Source organism: Saccoglossus kowalevskii, chromosome 22 (genome assembly GCF_978046115.1).
Source record: "Saccoglossus kowalevskii chromosome 22, keSacKowa6.1, whole genome shotgun sequence".
In the NCBI taxonomy this organism is placed as follows: domain Eukaryota; kingdom Metazoa; phylum Hemichordata; class Enteropneusta; family Harrimaniidae; genus Saccoglossus; species Saccoglossus kowalevskii.
The window spans coordinates 29514903-29533088 of NC_140662.1; the positions used below are offsets into that span (position 1 = coordinate 29514903).

The window sequence follows — 18186 nt, forward strand, 5'->3', positions numbered from 1 at the left end:
GTTTGATTAACCCATTGACCTTTGAACCCTAGCCTATATAGCATGACATTCATTGTAGCACCATTACTGTTTGTAACTATGATGATGTATTTGCTAATATATGCAAAGTAATAATATTCTGATATGTTAATGTTAAATTTGACACTTATATGATATGCTAATATATGCAAATTTGATATGCTTGGTCATATTTGTAAATTCTGGTTATATGATATGCTAATGTTGGCAAATTTGAGTTATGTTATTTGTTAATATATGGTAATTTACCAGTTATGTGGTATGTTAATATATGGTAATTACCAGTTATGTGGTATGTTAATATATGGTAATTACCAGTTATGTGGTATGTTAATATATGGTAATTTACCAGTTATATGGTATGTTAATATGTGGTAATTTACCGGTTATGTGGTATGATAATATATGGTAATTTAACAGTTATGTGGTATGTTAATATATGGTAATTTACCAGTTATGTGGTATGTTAATATATGATAATTTACCAGTTATGTTGTATGTTAATATATGGTAATTTAACAGTTAGGTGGTATGTTAATATATGGTAATTTACCAGTTATGTGGTATGTTAATATATTATAATTTACCAGTTATGTGGTATGTTAATATATGCAAATTTAACAGTTATGTGGTATGTTAATATATTATAATTTAACAGTTATGTGGTATGTTAATATATGGTAATTTACCAGTTATGTGGTATGTTAATATATGGTAATTTAACAGTTATGTGGTATGTTAATTATATGGTAATTTAACAGTTATGTGGTATGTTAATATATGGTAATTTAACAGTTATGTGGTATGTTAATATATGCAAATTTAACAGTTATGTGGTATGTTAATATATTATATTTTACCAGTTATGTGGTATGTTAATATATGGTAATTTAACAGTTATGTGGTGTGTTAATATATGGTAATTTACCAGTTATGTGCTATGTTAATATATGATAATTTACCAGTTATGTGGCATGTTAATATATGGTAATTTAACAGTTATGTGGTATGTTAATATATGGTAATTTACCAGTTATGTGGTGTGTTAATATATGCAAATTTAACAGTTATGTGGTATGTTAATATATTATAATTTACCAGTTATGTGGTATGTTAATATATGCAAATTTAACAATTATGTGGTATGTTAATATATTATAATTTAACAGTTATGTGGTATGTTAATATATGGTAATTTACCAGTTATGTGGTATGTTAATATATGATAATTTACCATCTTATGTGGTGTATTAATATATGGTAATTTACCAGTTATGTGGTATGTTAATATATGGTAATTTAACAGTTATGTGGTGTGTTAATTATATGGTAATTTAGCAGTTATGTGGTATGTTAATATATGGTAATTTAACAGTTATGTGGTATGTTAATATATGCAAATTTAACAGTTATGTGGTATGTTAATATATTATAATTTACCAGTTATGTGGTATGTTAATATATGGTAATTTAACAGTTATGTGGTGTGTTAATATATGGTAATTTACCAGTTATGTGCTATGTTAATATATGATAATTTACCAGTTATGTGGTGTGTTAATATATGCAAATTTAACAGTTATGTGGTATGTTAATATATTATAATTTACCAGTTATGTGGTATGTTAATATATGCAAATTTAACAGTTATGTGGTATGTTAATATATTATAATTTAACAGTTATGTGGTATGTTAATATATGGTAATTTACCAGTTATGTAGTATGTTAATATATGCAAAATTATGTGATAACAAATTAATGATTTGTAAAAGTATATCTGCATTGATGGGCTACTAATTGTCATTTTGCCTACAGGAATATCCCAGTTAGCTTTGATTCTGTCTTTAGTTTACATACAATATGCAGAGGTGGAAGAATACACAAGATATGGGATGACTCCATTATGTATCGCTGCTGAGTGTGGATATTCTGTTATAAGTGAGGTAAGAACACATAATATGGTTTAACTCCATTATGTATCACTGCTGAGTGTGGATATTCTGTTATAAGTGAAGTAAGAACACATAATATGGTTTAACGTCATTATGTATCACTGCTGAGTGTGGATATTCTGTTATAAGTGAAGTAGGAACACATAATATGGTTTAACGTCATTATGTATCACTGCTGAGTGTGGATATTCTGTTATAAGTGAGGTAAGAATACATAATATGGTTTAACTCTATTATGTATCACTGCTGAGTGTGGATATTCTGTTATAAGTGAGGTAAGAATACATAATATGGTTTAACTCTATTATGTATCACTGCTGAGTGTGGATATTCTGTTATAAGTGAGGTAAGAACACATAATATGGTTTAACTCTATTATGTATCTCTGCTGAGTGTGGATATTCTGTTATAAGTGAGGTAAGAACACATAATATGGTTTAACTCCATTATGTATCACTGCTGAGTGTGGATATTCTGTTATAAGTGAAGTAAGAACACATAATATGGTTTAACTCCATTATGTATTACTGCTGAGTGTGGATATTCTGTTATAAGTGAGGTAAGAATACATAGTATGGTTTAACGTCATTATGTATCACTGCTGAGTGTGGATATTCTGTTATAAGTGAGGTAAGAACACATAATATGGTTTAACTCTATTATGTATCACTGCTGAGTGTGGATATTCTGTTATAAGTGAGGTAAGAAAACATAGTATGGTTTAACTCCATTGTATGTATTACTGCTGAGTGTGGATATTCTGTTATAAGTGAGGTAAGAATACATAGTATGGTTTAACGTCATTATGTATCACTGCTGAGTGTGGATATTCTGTTATAAGTGAGGTAAGAACACATAATATGGTTTAACTCTATTATGTATCACTGCTGAGTGTGGATATTCTGTTATAAGTGAGGTAAGAAAACATAGTATGGTTTAACTCCATTGTATGTATTACTGCTGAGTGTGGATATTCTGTTATAAGTGAGGTAAGAACACATAATATGATTTAACTCCATTATGTATCACTGCTGAGTGTGGATATTCTGTTATAAGTGAGGTAAGAACACATAATATGGTTTAACTCTATTATGTATCACTGCTGAGTGTGGATATTCTGTTATAAGTGAGGTAAGAAAACATAGTATGGTTTAACTCCATTGTATGTATTACTGCTGAGTGTGGATATTCTGTTATAAGTGAGGTAAGAACACATAATATGATTTAACTCCATTATGTATCTCTGCTGAGTGTGGATATTCTGTTATAAGTGAGGTAAGAAAACATAGTATGGTTTAACTCCATTGTATGTATTACTGCTGAGTGTGGATATTCTGTTATAAGTGAGGTAAGAACACATACATGTAATATGGTTTAACTCCATTATGTATCACTGCTGAGTGTGGATATTCTGTTATAAGTGAGGTAAGAACACATAATATGGTTTAACTCTATTATGTATCTCTGCTGAGTGTGGATATTCTGTTATAAGTGAGGTAAGAATACATAATATGGTTTAACGTCATTATGTATCACTGCTGAGTGTGGATATTCTGTTATAAGTGAGGTAAGAATACATAATATGGTTTAACGTCATTATGTATCACTGCTGAGTGTGGATATTCTGTTATAAGTGAGGTAAGAATACATAATATGGTTTAACGTCATTATGTATCACTGCTGAGTGTGGATATTCTGTTATAAGTGAGGTAAGAATACATAATATGGTTTAACGTCATTATGTATCACTGCTGAGTGTGGATATTCTGTTATAAGTGAGGTAAGAATACATAATATGGTTTAACGTCATTATGTATCACTGCTGAGTGTGGATATTCTGTTATAAGTGAGGTAAGAATACATAATATGGTTTAACGTCATTATGTATCACTGCTGAGTGTGGATATTCTGTTATAAGTGAGGTAAGAAAACATAGTATGGTTTAACTCCATTGTATGTATTACTGCTGAGTGTGGATATTCTGTTATAAGTGAGGTAAGAACACATACATGTAATATGGTTTAACTCCATTATGTATCACTGCTGAGTGTGGATATTCTGTTATAAGTGAGGTAAGAACACATAATATGATTTAACTCCATTATATATTTTTGTTGTCAGGTTTTGATTTGTTGCCTTGGTGCCAATCCTAACAGTGTCAATCCCAGTAATCGATGGACACCATTACACTATGCTGCCAGAAATAACAAGTTAGATGTTGTCAAGTAAGTGGTCCTTGAACATGTTAATTTTGTTTTGTATAAAACAGCTATATATCTCAAGGAGCAATTGAGTGTTTTGGATGAGCACAAAACAGTTGACCAAGAAGATATCAATTAATGCACCATTTTACCAACTTTACCAATTGCATATATTAAGTGTAAGACCAGTCATAGATTTGTCACCTCTGAACTCAGTCATTCTAAAGTTATACAAGATAGTTACTGTATGAGCTATCTGTCACAATCTTTGGTGCCCCTGGATCTCAAGGACTCGTACCTATATATACACCAATGAACCCAGCAAGCCAACCACTGTTGAGCTCTGTGGTAGAAGAAATGACATACCAGTTTTGAGTACTTATAATGATAATAATAATGATAACATTTTCTTGAGCGATGCATCACACACCATTATACATGAATACAATTTTTTAACAATTTTTAACTATGCTGTCAACTTTGTCGAGTGGAGCTTATCATATGAGTGATTGTCCATCGGCGTCCGTCGTCCGTGTTAATGTTTTACTTTTTCGACTTCTTCTTGAAAACTACAAGCCTGAATGCTTTGATACTTGATGTATATGTACCTTGGGGAGACCTCTCTTAGGTTTGTTCATTTCATGTTGATATCTTCAATTCTCTAATTTTGGTGAATATTTTTGTCATTTTTGGTAAAAAGTGATATTTTCGACTTCTTGTTAAAAACCAAAAATTCAATTGCTTTGATACTGCATGTAGACCTTTCACAGATTTGTTCATTTCGTGATGATATCTTCAATTCTCTAATTTTGGTGAATATTTTTGTCATTTTTGGTAGAAAGTGATATTTTCGACTTCTTGTTAAAAATTGTAAGTCCGATTGCTTTGATACTATACATACTGTTCATTTTCTAATGATGTCTTCAGTTCTTTAATTGAAATGTGCATTCCTAACAGCGGAGCTATCTCAGCCGATAGGCTGCTTGTTTTATATAAAAATAAAAGTTTTAAAATACTTTGAAAATAACTTTAAATTACCATTAAAATCCGAACTGTCATCTAAACAGATGAGTTTTCAGACCTCTCTTAAAAAATATTGATTGACTGACGAATGGAGAGTGGGAAATCATTTCACAAAAGGGGGGCATATTTGCTAAATGAACACCAACCATATGTTTTTTAGTACATTGAATCTTGTCTTTTCAATATCAAAATATCAGTGTTAGATGACCTGAGGCCAAATCTGATTAATATGGTGCCCCAAATGGCCATCAGTTACAAAATGGACTTCAAGATTACGGACTGAGCTAGAAAGATTTATGTCAGATTCTCAATGAGTTCAACATTTCAATGTACTTTTTAAAGTAACATGAAAAATGAATAACTTGCCAGGGTTGAGAATCAACATGTTCGATTTCAGCCAGGCCAGAATATTTTCAATACATATCTGGATGAGATTATTTGAATCAGATTGTTTATTACAAGTTACATATAGCATACAATCAATATCATAATGGTTAAATATGTCCTCAAGGCCATATGAAGTGTAAACAGAATCGGACCAAAGACGGAGCCTTGAAGATCACAGAATAACAAATTAGATGGTGACGATGATAATAAGGAGTCAAATGAGATATTGAATGAACGATCTGTAAGATAGTAAATGAATCATTGTAGAACTGTGCCTGTAATACCAAAATGATGTTGAAGATGATGAATTAGAATAGAGTGATCAAAGGTATCAAATGCGGAGGAAAGAACGAGCCTGACAAACATAACGTCTTTTTCAATGTTAAGTGCTTTCATTATATCATTATGAATCTTCAATATCGCAGTTTCTGTACTGTGTTCTCCAAACAGCACATGCTCGAATTCCATGTAAATGAACAATGTATTTTACATATGTCGTGTACGTCGCTATGACTCCCATTTCGAACAGGACCTGGCGCGACGAGCATCTCCCTTTAAGCAGCTGAGCAGAAGCATGAATCTAGAATCACTAAAAGTCATCACAAGAGGGCGCTGTATTCAATTTCAAGTCTCAACATGGGCATCATAAGTTATTCATACCTTTGTTTCATTGAAGTGTTTTAATCAAGAGGGGTGCTGATGTGAATCTAGAAAGCATTGATCTTATCAGAGCAGATGATTATGCAAAAAAATATGGACATGAAGATTGTGTTGATGCCATAGTAACTAAACGAATACAGAGATGTGAACTCCTTAGCAACAGGGCTGAAAATGTAAGTTGTCAAAATCATTGATATTTTCCTTATAGTTTTATAACATATAATGAATACATAATTATATTTGCTCTAATAGGAATGCACACAAACCTCAAAATTGGGATCTTGGGATGTACATATCATGCATATATCTTGTGCATATTATGCATATACACTGTATCATGTGCATATCATGCATATATCATGTGCATATCATGCATATATCATGTGCATATCATGCATATATCATGTGCATATCATGCAGGAATCATAATGATAGACAATTCAATTGACTAAGGTCGGATATAAGTAGATATCCCATGAATTGACTAAGATCTAACTCTAAGACTAAGAGTAGCATATTACCTCAAAATATTCTGATAGAACTTGATACAAAATTATCCAGATGAAATTATATTATGATAACTACTTGTAAAATAATTATTATAAATAAAAGTTGTGTTTGAAAATTGCATGTAGGATTTGCATGTAGGAAAGTGATTCCTTTTGTATTCAATTATCAGTAAACACCCAGAAACTCCTCCTAATATCTCCTACATGTAGTTCTCATTGCATGGCTCTAATAACAGATATTTTCAATTGATGTGATGAGAGTTGTATGCCCTTATCTCATTCATCCTTGAAAAATAAATTTGACAAAAGTTTCTGTTTGTTAGGAATCACACTCCTCCTCTCTGTTTCAAGTAGAAGACGATGAAGGACTTGACCATTTGGTGAGAAAATAATTTCTCATTTTAATGAATAAAATCAAATTTGAATAATGTACATTTGGTGTGAGAATAAACATAATAAATATGATTATTACACTTATTACATCATCCTTTATCATACATCAGTTCTGTGCATCTTCAGATTGCCAATATAATTTTTAAAACATCTTGAATATGTAGCACTCTTTTTATCTTGATAGAAGGAAGGCTACAATGTATATGAGGAGAAAATGTCTGTTATCATTGTTATCATTGTAGAGTCAATTTTGTTACTCTTGCCTAAAATAATTATTTTTTAAGTACCGTATTTACCGTATTTAGGTATTTACTGATAATTTCTTTTTCAATCTTGGACCAGCTGGACATTATTTCCTAATACTATAAACGGTACTGTACATTAGGCAAAGATATGCATCTTGTCAATTTGTTTTCTGAAATAGATGTGTGTGAACAGCTTTTGACTTTCAATCTAAAATTATTAAATTATCATTAAATTTGTAATTTTTCATGAAAATTTCATATTTTCGTAAATTCTACAAAAATCCTTAAAATAATCTTGTGACATGGATGTTCCTATATAACATGTGTCTTTACTGATGCATTGTAATTATAGTATGAAGTCAAGATAAAGTGAAGATGTTTATTGTTGTCTTTGCCACTGTTGTTGTCATGGTTAACATTAAATGCAAACATTTTTGTATTTTAGGCACAGTTAAAGGAGCATGATCTGAGGGAATCTGATTTATTTCTTGTTGACAACAAAGGAAGAACTTTATTAATGGTGGCTGCAGAGTATAACAGGTAACTATAGCAACAACATTATATTGGTAGCTGCAGAGTATAACAGGTAACTATAGCAAAAACATTATATTGGTAGCTGCAGAGTATAACAGGTAACTATAGCAACAACATTATATTGGTAGCTGCAGAGTATAACAGGTAACTATAGCAACAACATTATATTGGTAGCTGCAGAGTATAACAGGTAACTATAGCAACAACATTATATTGGTAGCTGCAGAGTATAACAGGTAACTTTAGCAACAACATTATTATTGGTAGCTGCAGAGTATAAGAGGCAGTTATAGCAACAAATGTTATTAGCAGTGGAGTATACATGTACAAGTAACTATAGCAACATACATTGTAGTAGTGGAGTATACAGGTAACTTTAGCAACAGTAGTTATTATTGGTGATGGAGATTATAACAGGTATTATAAAATATAGCAACAAATGTTACAATGAAGGCAGCGAAGTATAGCAATTGTGAATCAATCAATCATAATAAGTTCTGTTCAAAGGCGTTGAGAGAGTTATTCCATGCTGTAGGCTTGAATAAATATGTTTTGAGTTGACTGACATGTCAGTTGGAAGGGTGTTCCAAAGTTGAGGAGAATCATGGGAAAACATTACTAGTATGTGTTATATTATGTTAATCAGCAAATATCTGGCACTGATGTGTTCCCATTATTGCTTCACTTTGTGTGTATCAGGATCATAATATATAAACACTTGAACGAATACTGATGTTATTTATATGTACATAGTATGTCTGTACATAAATGTGGTATATCTGTACATGTATGTGGTATATCTGTACATTAATGTGGTATATCTGTACATGAATGTGGTATATCTGTACACGTATGGTTAAATGTATATCTGTACATGAATGTGGTATATCTGTACATTAATGTGGTATATCTGTACATATATGTGGTATGTTTGTATATTTTTGTCCCAGTTACTGCACTTTTGAGACTTGTTTGGTGAAATGATCCTGTGGATGAAGACAATTTCTTTAACCCTCGGAATGACAACTTTTTGTAACCTCTCACAAAATAAATCTTATACCTTTTCTTGGGTGGTACTTGTATAGGTTTGACTTTTTCGCAAACATTTTCTATCTCTTATAATCTGGTAATGCTATATTTTCATTTATGTATCTCTACTTGTTATTTGACAATCCAGGGTAGATAATCTTCGGTTACTACAACAATTTGAAGGATGTCCTATCAACGCACAACATCCATGGGTGAGTCTCTCATTAATATTTAGTTATTTATGAAAAACAAAAATATTTAAAATGAGGTTGAAGTAATTGCAAAGACGCATAGTTATTAGATTAGGGTCAGTCAATGCTATGATTCAGTACTGCCAGAATGCATAGTATGCAATATTGGAAATATACCCTATTTATTCTGTAGCCCATACACTTACCTAAATCACACAAGGTAATGTAATTTTTGGTTTATATGTAATTTTATTAAAGAAGATGTACTTCAAATTCCATTCTATACTGTTTACATCCAATGTAAATAATTGTAATAATGACATCATAACACTTATGGACACATCACTTTATATATGGTTAAATTCAGGTGTATAATATAGAATTACCATAGAGACATCAGTTTATGTATGGTTAAATTCAGGTGTATAATATAGAATTACCATAGAGATATCAGTTTATGTATGGTTAAATTCAGGTGTATAATATAGATTTACTATAGAGACATCAGTTTATGTATGGTTAAATTCAGGTGTATAATATAGAATTACCATAGAGACATCAGTTTATGTATGGTTAAATTCAGGTGTATAATATAGAATTACCATAGAGACATCACTTTATGTATGGTTAAATTCAGGTGTATAATATAGAATTACCATAGAGACATCAGTTTATGTATGGTTAAATTCAGGTGTATAATATAGAATTACCATAGAGACATCACTTTATGTATGGTTAAATTCAGGTGTATAATATAGAATTACTATAGAGACATCAGTTTATGTATGGTTAAATTCAGGTGTATAATATAGAATTACTATAGAGACATCACTTTATGTATGGTTAAATTCAGGTGTATAATATAGAATTACCATAGAGACATCACTTTATGTATGGTTAAATTCAGGTGTATAATATGGAATTACTATAGAGACATCAGTTTATGTATGGTTAAATTCAGGTGTATAATATAGAATTACCATAGAGACATCAGTTTATGTGTGGTTAAATTCAGGTGTATAATATAGAATTACCATAGAGATATCAGTTTATGTATGGTTAAATTCAAGTGTATAATATAGAATTACCATAGAGACATCAGTTTATGTATGGTTAAATTCAGGTGTATAATATAGAATTACCATAGAGACATCACTTTATGTATGGTTAAATTCAGGTGTATAATATAGAATTACCATAGAGACATCACTTTATGTATGGTTAAATTCAGGTGTATAATATAGAATTACTATAGAGACATCAGTTTATGTATGGTTAAATTCAGGTGTATAATATAGAATTACTATAGAGACATCACTTTATGTATGGTTAAATTCAGGTGTATAATATAGAATTACCATAGAGACATCACTTTATGTATGGTTAAATTCAGGTGTATAATATGGAATTACTATAGAGACATCAGTTTATGTATGGTTAAATTCAGGTGTATAATATAGAATTACCATAGAGACATCAGTTTATGTGTGGTTAAATTCAGGTGTATAATATAGAATTACCATAGAGATATCAGTTTATGTATGGTTAAATTCAAGTGTATAATATAGAATTAACATAGAGACATCAGTTTATGTATGGTTAAATTCAGGTGTATAATATAGAATTACCATAGAGACATCACTTTATGTATGGTTAAATTCAGGTGTATAATATAGAATTACCATAGAGATATCAGTTTATGTATGGTTAAATTCAGGTGTATAATATAGAATTACCATAGAGACATCACTTTATGTATGGTTAAATTCAGGTGTATAATATAGAATTACCATAGTAACATCAGTTTATGTATGGTTAAATTCAGGTGTATAATATAGAATTACTATAGAGACATCACTTTATGTATGGTTAAATTCAGGTGTATAATATAGAATTACCATAGAGACATCACTTTATGTATGGTTAAATTCAGGTGTATAATATAGAATTACCATAGAGACATCAGTTTATGTATGGTTAAATTCAGGTGTATAATACAAAATTACCATAGAGATATCAGTTTATGTATGGTTAAATTCAGGTGTATAATATAAAATTACCATAGAGACATCAGTTTATGTATGGTTAAATTCAGGTGTATAATATAGAATTACCATAGAGACATCAGTTTATGTATGGTTAAATTCAGGTGTATAATATAGAATTACCATAGAGACATCACTTTATGTATGGTTAAATTCAGGTGTATAATATAGAATTATTATAGAGACATCACTTTATGTATGGTTAAATTCAGGTGTATAATATAGAATTACCATAGAGACATCAGTTTATGTATGGTTAAATTCAGGTGTATAATATAGAATTACCATAGAGATATCAGTTTATGTATGGTTAAATTCAGGTGTATAATATAGAATTACCATAGAGACATCAGTTTATGTATGGTTAAATTCAGGTGTATAATATAGAATTACCATAGAGATATCAGTTTATGTATGGTTAAATTCAGGTGTATAATATAGAATTACCATAGAGATATCAGTTTATGTATGGTTAAATTCAGGTGTATAATATACCATAGAGACATCAGGATTGTTGACACAAATGTACCCAGTAGTTGATCTTTATGTAACAGTATATTCAATAGGAATGCAAAATTATAAATAAAATGTTTTCATCAACATTTCATCAGAACTCAATGAACAATGCAGTCTATCTCAACCCATGGTGCTATCCAGGATAATTCCATTTCATATATCATGCAATGATAGCAACGAACCGGTAGAGAAAAGGAAGCAGTGTTTTTACAGCATCCTGACAGAAAACTAACTCTAAACTGAGTGATGTAAAGAAATAATTTGTATGGTTTTCTACCTTCTTCTCTCTAACCTATGTTCCCTGTGAATTGATGTACTTATAATTGTACAATATTTATTTCTTCAGACTGGTAGAACATCACTATCTATTGCAGCCAGGAATGGTAATGTTAGATCAGTACAGGTATTATTACAGAGTTCAGCAGATCCATCAATCAAAGACATTGATGGATATCTACCATTGCATTATGCATGTAAATATAATTATCATAATGTTGCACAGACAATTCTACTCTATGATACAGGACTCACTGTAAGTGTCATTTACATTTACTTTCATCATACACATCCAATATTATGCACTTTACATGTATTTCATAATCCTCTATAATTAACACACTGATAAACCAGTTAATGAACGCAGTCACAGTCAGCTTAGACCATAAACCACCTTGGTTGATTGGAGATATTATTAGTATAAGTGTATAAAACTGACCAGTGAATGGAGAATATTTTGACTTCCATCGTTCTGGTTAAGCCAGCCCATTGTTTATGAATTTTGAATACATTTTGTATACCTAATAAGCCAAATTGACATATTTGCAACTATTTGCATGGAATAAATTTTGCCTGGAGTCTTTTTACCACTTATGACTTAAAGCTAAATCATATTTTGTGCAAATATTTACAGGGTTTGGAAGCTGCATTGAAGTATTGCAACGACCCTGATATGCGTGAATTCATCAAAAAATCTATGCATAAAAGACAAAAACAGATTGTCAATCCAGCATTATTTGAGTGTGCTGCTAATGGTAATGCTAATCGTTTATATTGTACGTTGGAAGACGGTGACGATGTCAATCCAATTACAGGGGCTGGTGATTGGCCGCTTATGGTGGCTGCTGAAAATGGACATCTTGAGGTTATTAAAATGCTCTATGAGGTAAGAAATGAATAACAATTGATAGTTCAGCTTTGTTGAATCAATTTGTGTTACCATAAAAATAAGTCATATTTCAATGATTCTGCAAAAAATAAATGCAAATTTTCGGATGACCATATTTGGCAACTGACTTCCTCATTTGGTTATGACATGCTTTAAAAAAAAATTGATGTCATATTATCAAACAAATTTGTTACATTATTATCCATATTTGGTATACAGCCTTCTTATTTGGATTCCCATATTTGGTATTTATTTGTCACTCTGAGATCCCTTATATGGTAATTATTTCCTATGTATGTATGTTTGTTTATTAGAGGGGCGGTGATGTAAGTCGTCGTCATCCTGCCACGAATGCTACAGTATTACATGCAGCATGTGCTAGAGGACACCTGGCAGTCGTCAATTGTTTACTATATTTCTGTAAACGAGATGGATTACTAGGTCCAGGAAAATCTGATATTTCATTCTACCAGGAGTTGGACATCAATGCTATGAACAATTCAGGACTGACTGCTTTACAAATGGCTGCAGCTAAAGGTAAGATGTTTTATTTTACCAGGAATTAGACATCAATACTATGAACAATTCTGGACTGACTGCTCAATTGCTTTGATAATTGGTTCAATCTTGGGTGAAGGAATCTCCAGTTCTCTAGTTTTGATGAATATTTTTGTCATATTTAGTAAAAAAATGTTGGCTTGAAAACTACCAGATGAATTGCTTTGATGCATGAGATTTGTAACAAGATTGTAATTGTCATGGCAACAATCAAATAAACTACCATGGTAATGATGATTGTAGAAACACTAAAAAGCATGGCAAATAGTGAATACACGTATTTTATCATTTTGAGGAAAACATTAATTCTTCAAAAACAGCTGTAGTATTCGACCATTATGTCACTTGCACTTTGAAATACCACTATAATTTAATTTTAATATAATTGTAGGTTTCAGTAAAGTGGTGAAGTCTCTTTTGATGAAAGGTGCTAGTTCATCTGTTCTGGATGCAAATGGACTTTTATATAAATGCAGTGAATTTGAAGGTGTTCAAGTTTTGATTGAAACACATCGAAAAGAAAGAGCCATGAAAATAATGTCATTGATCAGAGATAGGAAGGGTTTATTTAAACTCATGAAAGTCTGGAAGGTAAGGTTTGGGCTAACCATACAATCAGTGTTATGTTCATTACACAAAACATATATTTGGGCAAATCACATAAAACATTGTCCAGTAAATAAATACTGACTATTTTCACCAAACTGTCAGAACTGTCAGAAGAATGGCACTGATAACTTGTATATGCAAATGAAAGGTTTTCAAAACAAACTGAGATGAGCTTTAATCATGTCTTTAACTGACAAACTCATTTTTTTTTTTTTAAATGTGTGTTCTCATCAGGCACTTGTCTACTTTAGTTTCATCACCAGTTCCCTTTTTTCATCAAAAAATTTATAAAATAGTCCCGTTTATAATTTGCACTTTTCTTAAAAGATTGGGTCAAACATTGCCAAATTTTTTGTCAGTAAAAACTGAAAATTGACTCAAATTTTGTCTGTTGGGTCCAGAATTAGGGTTCATTTTCAGAAATATTGAAGAATATAAAAAATTTGGGGGAGAAAGTCGGGTAGTGAAAATGACAGGAAATCATTTCAACTTGTAAATTACAAAATAACCACTAATAATCAACAAAGAATTGATTCTAAGTTATAGTTTCTATTTTCTGGCTCTAACCTTGGTTTTTGACTCCCATGTGCGAAGCACAAAATGGGAGTCTTTGCAGTTAGTGTGTCTGTATGTGTGTATGTGTGTATGTGTGTATGTGTGTATGTGTGTATGTGTGTATGTGTGTATGTGTGTATGTGTGTGTGTATGTGTGTATGTGTGTCCGACTGTTCCACTGCTATCTCAAGAACCATACATCGGTTTTTGATGAAACTTGGTGCATAGATGCTCTGGGCCAATGCGCAGATTTGATTAGGTTTTGGTAAAAATCCATGCTCGTTAATTACCTAATTTGCATGATAATTAGCTAATTTTTAGCTGTTCTATGACTGTTCCACTGATATCTAAAGAACCACTCATTGGATTTTGATGAAACTTGGTACATAGATGCTCTGAACATATGCGCAGATTTGATTAATTTTTGGTAAAAATCCATGCATATTAATTACCTAATTTGCATGATAATTAGCTATTTTTTAGTGGTTCCATGACTGTTCCACTGATATCTAAACAACCACTCATTGGATTTTGATGAAACTTGGTACATAGATGCTCTGAACTAATGCTAGGTTTTGATTAGTTTTTGGTAATAATCCGTTTATACTAATTACCTAATTTGCATAATGATTAGTCAATTTTCGGTTTTTCCACTGATATCTCAAGTACTAATCATCACATTTCAATGAAACTTGGTACATAGATGTCATACGACACTGCACAGACCTGATAGTTTTTATGGTAATATCAGTACATATTAATTACCTAATTTGCATAATTAATTAATTTTCAGCATTGATATAAGTAGTTAGCATTACATTTCAATGAAACTTGGTACTTACATACTCAAGGACTATGCAGAGATTGATTGTTTTCGATAAATATTTGTGCATATTAATCACCTAATTTGCATAATTAGTTAATTTTCAGCTTTTCCACGGGTATCTCAAGTACTAATCATCGCATTTCAATGAAACTTGGTACATAGATCCTTTAGGACTATGCAGAGACCTGATTAGTTTTAGGGTAAATAATTGTGCATATTAATTACCTAATTTGCATAATTAATTTTCAGCTTTTCTACTGATATCTAAAGTACTAATCATCACATTTCAATGAATCTAGAATTATGCAGACCCAATTAGTTTCCGGTAAATATTTGTGCATATTAATCACCTAATTTGCATAATTAACCAACTTTCACACTGATATCTCAGGTACTATACATCACATATCAATGAATGTACATGGATGCTGTAGGACAATAGACAGACCTGAATAATTGTGGGTTAAAATCTGTACATATTAATTACCTAATTTGCATAATTAACCAATTTTAAGCTTTCACACTGATATCTAAAGAACCGTAAAAACTCCAAAATTTCGACCGGTTTTAAATAATTGGTGTTAGAAATGTGACGTGTTTTTAGTCAAAATTAAGGTGCATTTTCGGACGGTCGAATTTTTCAGAATAGAAATCAGCAAATGAAAAAATGGGGATGATAGACAGTGTGCTTCATTAGTTTTTAAAAAATGCAATGTCCGTCAATTGACGTAAACTTCCCCATGTTTCACGGTAAAAGCAAAGGTCGTGGCCGAGTTGTAACTCAAAATCTAAACAAAGTCATCAATCAGTGAGTATTATGACAAGCAAAACAAAACATCAAGACGCGGAAAAGAGGTCAGCACAAAACTAATAGGTCAAAAGACAAAGCTGTCTCGCACTACCTAGGAAAACTTGCGAATGTTCGAAGTACAGGTACCCATTGGACAAAAGATACATGGAAGTTTAGCAAACTATCTCCCCGACCCAGTGCAATGTATCCGGTTAGAATCAAAGCTCACGTGTCCCTTACTTGAGGGACCAAATTCTGCCGTAAATTCGCCCTTGGATTAAAAAATAAAATGGGATTTAAGAAAATAAAATGGGACTTTTAAGGTGTATTTTGGCGTCATTTTTCGAACATTTCAATCAATCCTGCCGGCTAAAATAGAGTAAGTTTTACCGTAGTCATTGGCGTCTGTCTATTCAAGAGTACACGTGTATGATTGTTATCGTGACTAGCGTGAGCGGGTAAGCTTCCTTTCGAGAATGAGCTGTTATCACTGTGAACAATGTTAAATTATTCTTCAGATGACCAGTTAATTTTTTAAAAACAACTAATTTTTTTATTTAAAAAAAATCATGCCGTTTTTGCATCTAAATCCAAGCCAAAATATCGTACTACAACATCAATCTCTTTTGCATTGCGTTCAATAACATTAACATATTTAAATAAGCTATGGTAATTTGAACACGTTGGCATCATCCAGCTTTTTGATTGGTTAATTAGCGATTTGACCTATTTGACCTAAGAGAACATGGCGGATATCCTACAGCATCAAACGTTTATACGAGACCGGAATCATTCGCTTACGATGAAACTAAGTTGACTTTTATTTGTATTTCATAACCATTCAACAAATTTATTTTGTGTACATTATTATAATCACTACTGAGTACAGTAATAATCAACAATTCAGAAACGCAGCATGCCGAGATTTTTGTGTTCGTTTTTATTTGAAACTTCGTTTATTTAGAATATATTTTTGTTACCAATAAAATAAAAATCTCTCAGTCAATCAGAAACCCGGATTCATGCCTTCGAGGAAGGTCCCGTTTGAACGCTCACATCGGGTTTTTTTTCGTTTGGGGGAAAACTAAAACTGGTCGCAATTTTCGAATAAGAATGAGTCGGCAATTTTTAGTGGAGTCGAAAATTTGGAGGTAAATAAAACACCGAAACCCGGCAAATAAATAGGCGATCAAATTTTTAGAGGGGTCGAAATTTTGGAGTTTTCACGGTACTAATTATTCCATTTCAATGAAACTTAGTACAAAGATGCTCTAGGACAATGTACAAACCTAATTAGTTTGGGGTAAAAATCTGTTCATATTAATTCCCTAATAAGCATAATAATTCATAATTTTTTGGTTCTAATCACATTTCAATTAAACTTGGAGACATAGATTTTCTGTTACATTGTGCAGACCTCATTAGTTTTACACTCAAATCTGGTCATATTAATTTTCTGATTTGCATAATTAGTTTTCAGCTAAGTAATTTCGAATTATATTTAATGTGTTTCCAATACTCTCAGCACATGGGAGTTCTTTCTAAGCTTTCTTTGATCAATATTTTTTATGGTCAGTGCACAGTCCCACTATAGACGTAAAGGAACTGTGATCAGTGTGACTCTATTTCGTATCCTAGTTGTGTGCCTTTCTCTTATTATTGACTTTAGCAGTTTGTATATACAGTTGATATTTGCATTTAATCTTTTTTCAGCCTCGATTTGATCACAATTTACGTGATTTAAAAGATGATTCACCATTGATGGCTGCTTGTTACTATGGAAGGGTTGATGTTGTCAGGTTTTTAGTGCAATCTGCAATTCACCGACAAGTGGAAGATGGTAACATGGACAGGTAAGAATTCAAATGTTAAAATTATGTATCCAATGATAAAAGAAAATTACTATATGAAGTTTGCATGACGAATTTGACCAATTTCACCCTTTTCAGCAAATATTAGATTTATATTTTTAATAGTA

The 18186-nt window shown here is 31.4% G+C and overlaps 1 protein-coding gene across 2 annotated transcripts in view; it reads left to right on the forward strand.

The window, feature by feature from the left end:
- Positions 1–18186, forward strand: part of LOC102801213 (uncharacterized) — a 41533-nt gene that overhangs the window by 9747 nt on the left and 13600 nt on the right. Inside the window, exons 6-16 of one of the 2 annotated variants that reach the window (XM_085495945.1) lie at positions 1836–1963; positions 4094–4197; positions 6260–6416; positions 7076–7132; positions 7836–7930; positions 9102–9165; positions 12052–12237; positions 12616–12867; positions 13185–13407; positions 13820–14019; positions 17922–18061. In XM_085495945.1, the coding sequence (XP_085352071.1) occupies positions 1836–1963; positions 4094–4197; positions 6260–6416; positions 7076–7132; positions 7836–7930; positions 9102–9165; positions 12052–12237; positions 12616–12867; positions 13185–13407; positions 13820–14019; positions 17922–18061 (1606 nt within the window). The remainder of the gene's footprint in view (positions 1–1835; positions 1964–4093; positions 4198–6259; positions 6417–7075; positions 7133–7835; positions 7931–9101; positions 9166–12051; positions 12238–12615; positions 12868–13184; positions 13408–13819; positions 14020–17921; positions 18062–18186) is intronic. The other variant, XM_085495946.1, reaches the window with a different exon arrangement.